This window comes from Perissodus microlepis, chromosome 6 (assembly GCF_051167445.1).
Source record: "Perissodus microlepis isolate ML-2025 ecotype Zambia chromosome 6, ASM5116744v1, whole genome shotgun sequence".
Classification (NCBI taxonomy): Eukaryota; Metazoa; Chordata; class Actinopteri; order Cichliformes; family Cichlidae; genus Perissodus; species Perissodus microlepis.
Window position 1 is genome coordinate 36,990,503 of NC_140466.1, and position 6,000 is coordinate 36,996,502.

A 6,000-nucleotide genomic window follows, 5' to 3' on the forward strand; every position below is an offset into this window, starting at 1 on the left:
TCTTACAGGTTTAATGTCAAACCAGAAGTGGACATGATTTCATCAATACTTGGACTACATCCATCAAATTAACTGATCCATATCTGCAGAGCGCTTTGGTCACGCAGTTAGTCTCTCAGTCCAATCAGAGACTTTCTTATTTCTTCACTCTTTCTCTCTCTACAAAACAAGAATTACTGCTGTAGTGCTGTTGTCTTACACTTTCTTTAAACTCTGTTCACTGCCCGGTGCTATTGTGTCTTCAGTGGTGAATGGAGTCACGCTGAATGATCTGCTAAAAATTAACTGAAGCATATCGGGGTCGAGCCATTGGATAAACAATTTGGACCCACATCACATGGCCAAAAATTCCTTTAGCACTTCCTAGTTTGACTCCCAGCTGGCTGGCCCTTTGCTCCACGTTTTCTGTCTGCTGCAGCTGTCAGAAATACTAATATCTATATTCAATTGTAACTTAAATTTTTTTTAGTTGACCAAAAATTCTTAAAACAAGTTGAACCAAGCATTGAAGTCGAGCCGTGATTTTACATTTAAGTTGGCTGTTCACCTGCCAGGGACTCCAGATGACCGTTACTATATAGCCGGTATATTTCTATGATGGACTTAAGTGCTCATTTTAATTAATGTGCATTTCCCCTTTAGCATAAAAAAACATGAAGAAACTGTAGACAACAAGCTTCAAGCTTGCCTCAAGCTGCTTAGTATTGTAAGGTAAAGACCCTAAAATGATCAGCTTTCAGTCAGTACAATCACCTTCTACTGAATATCTGCATATTTGCTGAGTTGCCATAAATCCCCTTTTTATTAAGAACACATGTTCTGTCCTGAGGCAGGTGGATGCTTTGTGACGGAGGTGAACTGAGTCAGGTGGAGACTGTAGCTGTTGTATTTTTAATTTTTTTTTCCAGGAGGAAGGAAACAGATGTTTGTCAAGTCAGTGCCCAGCCTCAATCAATCTGGCTTCACTCACACAGGGAGAGATGCCTGTGGAGCTGCTATATTTAGACAGAAAAACAGTCCCACAGGCATAGGCATGATGTGGCGCGCGCACGCACACACACACACACACACACACACACACACACACACACACACACACACACACAGTCATTCATACAGTAACAGATCCACAAGCACGGTTAGGCACAGAATCACTGATCTGACAGCGCCTGTGGTCATTTTGTATCATGAGAGAAAATAATGTTTAGCAACAACATGCATCTGAGAGCGCAAACCTCCACCCGAGTAGCTTGCTCTCAGGGCAGTATGTACCTTTAAGGGATTAGTGTTGTGTTTGTAGATAGTTTCTTCTTTTTAAATGTACTTTAAGGAGTTTGTAGTGCAGGAAGTTTTTTTTTTTTTGAAGTTTTTTTATTTGCTCTGTTGAAATCAATGTAATATACTTAACCTAATTTTGTCTGTAATTATTGTTGTTATTTATGTGGATTTACTGCATGTGTTGCATTCATTTCATTGTTTGGTGAAATTTGTTTAAGTCTTTAGTCACAAAAATGTATTTTAAAAAAGTAATATAGTGTATACCATATAGTGTATACCTCTGTATACCATTATTATCACTTTGACCTTCAGATCAATCTGTTGATGTTGAAGGAGAGGTCAGAGGTCAGATGTGACATGATGTTTTAAGTCTTTATGCAGTACTTAATCTACGTTGACCATATACACCGCACACTAACTTCTAAGGCTTTTTGTCAACCAATCAAGAAGTTGACCTTGAAGATCTCGGTGGATGTAAATGTTCACGGATCGTTACCATGAACCCACTCTCATGCCACTCCAACAATGTTTAACATTTGCACTCCAAACTAGAGCAGAGCTGTATGTAAGAATGAAAATATGTTGAGTTAATTGACCTGGGCATTAGTCACGTTTAGGTAAACAGCTGTACAGTGGCTTCACTTATAATGCCTTGCAGCTTGTATCAATATAAGAACTATGACCTAAGAATTAAAATGTAAGATCAAAGTGTTTACCAGAATGTTTGTTCTCACATTGCTTGACAAAATCATCAGGAAACCACACGTGTATCACAGAATTTTACGTTTTGTCAAAAACTGTTTTTAAAAAGCTAATATGGGTGTATCATCCTTTGCACTGAAGTAGTGGAACTATGTTTGTAGTCTTTAGTGTATCAACAGCTGATAACCTCAGCTCACTGATATCTTTTACCAGAGCCCAACCAAGATGTCAGGGTGCAGCAATTGCTGCTCTTTTATTTGGATCACACAGTGCAGGGGGTTAAAAAATCATCTTGTACAAATTAGGGTTAGATTTTGAAAAAGCAGATATCTGATGAATGGCTGGCAATGGCTAGCAGCTGTTGTATACTGGTGCCTTTCTCAATAGGCAGGATTAGTAGTTGTGTATCTTGTATGTACGGTGCATGTGATTTCTGGATTATTTCAGCACAGCTTCAGGATTACATTTTTTGGGCTAATGTATTGTTTGAAGGATTTGGGCTCTGACTCAGTGGCATGCGTGAATTTATCTGCATAATAATATATACTTTTTGCTTATAAGGAGTAAGTAGAGCTGACTTATCTGGGACAATGCCAGATTAATGGATTTAATAACAAACGAGTGTTGTCATTGTCACTGCTTTGTTGAGTCTGTATTAACCAGCGAGATCAGTGACCAGTGTTTGATGTGGATTTGTTTGGTCACAGCAGGAGGTCACAGAAAGTTCAATTATGAAATCGTTGGTTTTTTCCCCCCCTAATTGCTCTTCTGATATTTGCTGGACTTTGAAACTGTTATTTTTCTTAATCAGTTTAATTTCATATAAAGTGTCAATTTACAGTGCAACTGCCCTCAAGATGCTTTATATTGAAACATAAAGAGCCTGCAATATTAGAAAGAAACCACTAGGCAATCAAATTAACCCCCTATGAGCAAGCATTGGGCGACAGTAGGGAAGAACTCCCTTTTAACAGAAGTCAGGACTTCTGACATGACCAGGCAGTAGTCGCCTACCCTGACTTGGTGTGAGGAAAAGCAAGAGAGAAGAGGGCAAAGAGAAACAAGTGCAAAAACAAAACCTATGATAGAACAAGACAAAATTTAATAATAATCAGTACTGACATAAAAGTGGACAAGGAATGCCCAGTGCACCATGGGAAGTCCCCAGCACAACTAAGGGCCAATGAGCATTATCAAAAAGGAAAGTTTGAAGCCTAATCCCAAAAGTATCCAGGCTGCCAGGAGAGGAGGGAGAAGTGCTGTGTTGGGATAATGTGGTACTATTTGTTCTCTAAGATGTGATGGGACTGATCTCTCAGGGCATTCAGTTCTAAATTTAACATGGAGCCAATGATGAGAAACTAATATGGTAGAAATATGACTTCTGTTTCTAGTTTCTTTCACTACCTGGATTTTTTTATTTATTTATTTTTTTACTCGTGTCTCAAGTATTTTTGTATTTTTAAAAAATGTGGAAGCCAAAATGCCCTTATTTATGACACAAAAAGAAACTCAAGCAGATGATTTAGTTTGATTTAGTGTTGCGCAATCTTACAGAAACCAGTAACAGGAGGTGAAACCAAAGCATGTAATAATTTAGACTACCCTTAAGTACAATTTGACTAATTTTTGTCAAACACAGTTGTAAAGTTCCTCTTGTAGATGATAGGAGTTGTTGTCTGTGGGATAAATGTTGCTTCAGATTTTCAGAATATCAAATTATTCCTCCTATTTGCCAAACCTGGAACATTTGCAGAATACTTTGTAGTAAGTAAAGTAAAACTTGTCATGGTGATTGTGCCGTTCCATCTAAACTAAGAAATTGGGATGGGGTCAAATTTTTTTTTTTCATTTTAATAAATGAAATAATAATTTAAACACTGCATTTTGTATTTTCACACATTATGTTTGAATATTATTATTATGTATAAAGATTGTAGGAGCTCCAACCAATATCTTCAGATTGCTAATTTTATCTAAAATCAGAAAATGCAAAAATATTCAGTTTTGATCTAAAATGGAGAAAAAGAGAAAATGTTAAACGATGCTGAAAATCCAAATCATTCAAAATATGGGTTTGATGAAAAACCACACAAAAAATAAAAACTTCTGATTTTATGTTGTTGTCAAAGTGACAGATCAAATACTTGTTGGTATTGTGAATAGAGAGGCTGTGGTGTCTGCACCATGTGGGCTGTTTGCCTGCACAAATATATTCAAGTGAACACACTGCTGCAAGATCAAATCCTGGACAAACTGCTCTGAAATACAGTGTTTAGAGATGACATAGTGCGGAGCGTAAGACTGAAAACAAGAAGGAATCCTGGGAAGGGAATTGTTATGGAAGCTCCAGCTGAATAATGGCAAGCAGTAATCTGTTGCACAAACTGATATCATGGTGTTTCCAACATCAATAGGCAGGTTTAAGCCCTTCTTCCAAGTGATTATTTGAGCAAAGCATCAGGATTACATTTTCGGATGAAATGGTATAAATAAGCTTCTGAGAGCAGCATCGGCTGAGCAGACTCCTGGAGGACGGGACGCTAACATGTTTGCTCTCCTGTTTTGTTCCTCTCCAGACCTCCCAAGTTTCTCAGACCCTCACATTCCTCTAGTGGCTCGTGAGATCATGCAGCGAATGATCCGCCAGTTCGCTGCTGAATATACCTCAAAAACTACTCAGGACGACCCGCCCCTGCCCAACGGCACCATGAAGGACCAAAGCCTGCCAAAAGCGGTGTCTCTGGCCCCGGCCCCCAGCTCTCCGCCCGGGCCACTGGCTGCGCCAAACTCTCCTCCATCATCTGCCTCCTCCTCTCCATCCCCGACCCCGGGACAATGCTTCAGCCCCACCTCCGCTGCTGCTGCCTCAGCACTCGCCTGCACCCAGAGCAGCAACAGTACGGGAGCCAGTAATGGTGGGGGAGGAGGAGGAGGTACGGCTGCTGCCTCTGCACAGAATCCCGTCCTCAGCAAGCTTCTCATGGCCGACCAGGACGGCCCGTTGGACCTCACCGTTAAGAAGAACCAGGCTGATCCAGAGCCCAGCCAGCAGGGTGAGAGCAATGCACATACAGACACACACACACAGACACACACACGTTTCTGACCAACATGTGGGCTTATATTTTTTTTTTTTTGCGGCTTTTGCCAACCAAAAATATGAAAGCCACAAATTTGGCTCAGTGTTTGTTTTAAACAGGCAGGTCTGCTGTGCAAAAATACTTCCTGCTCCGTATTTAATACCAGTGTGCACAGACGACAAAAAGAATCAGACAAGAGTGTTTAAACAAAAATTGTAATTAATGTATAATTCTTTATTAGTGCACTGGTAATTCAAATTTAGAGTTGGCTGCCATTATTAAAATAATTAAAATGTAGATATGTAGAAAATGAAAATAGAGCGGAAATGTGAAAAAAATAAATGTAAAAACACATTTCAAATTTTAACTAATAAGTATAACACTTTGTGTTTGTTCTAATATTTCCCAAAGTATTAACCACACACTGGGTTGATTGCCTGGCTCAGGTCCATGATTAATGTTCTCATTTCTCACACTGGCAGCAAACATTTGAAGCAGACTTGCACATCAGATTCACATCAATTCATTTTTAGTCGTCGTCACGGAGTGCGAATAATTGTTCATTTTCAACTTTAAAAGTGTGCACACGGTTTTCCTGACCGTGATCTCTGAAAAGACATGCTTCGAATCAAGCCTGCATGTGCAGCGCTTTACCAAGTCTGGAATTGTAGCTCAGGGCTCAATCTCTGTTTAATCAAACTGACCCAGCAGGGTGTCTGCAGTTTGAACAGCGAGCAGGCTGCTGGGGTGAACCAACAGCTCACTGCCTCAACCCTCACAGTGTGACCGATGATCCACTTTAATACCAGCTTTTTTAGAATCTGCTTACAGTAAGCTTACTTAATTTTTACAACAAAGAGACGTAGGCATTTAGATCCACCTCATGGTCACGAGCTATCTCTCTCTCCCACACGCACAAACAAGAAACGCCTTTTAA

General features: G+C 39.8%; 1 protein-coding gene across 1 annotated transcript in view; it reads left to right on the forward strand.

Annotated features, from left to right (window-relative positions):
• lcor (ligand dependent nuclear receptor corepressor) overlaps window positions 1–6,000 on the forward strand; it is a 93,170-nt gene that overhangs the window by 59,719 nt on the left and 27,451 nt on the right. The window contains exon 5 of the mRNA XM_084932182.1: window positions 4,560–5,036. Within this exon, the coding sequence (XP_084788308.1) occupies window positions 4,560–5,036 (477 nt within the window). The remainder of the gene's footprint in view (window positions 1–4,559; window positions 5,037–6,000) is intronic.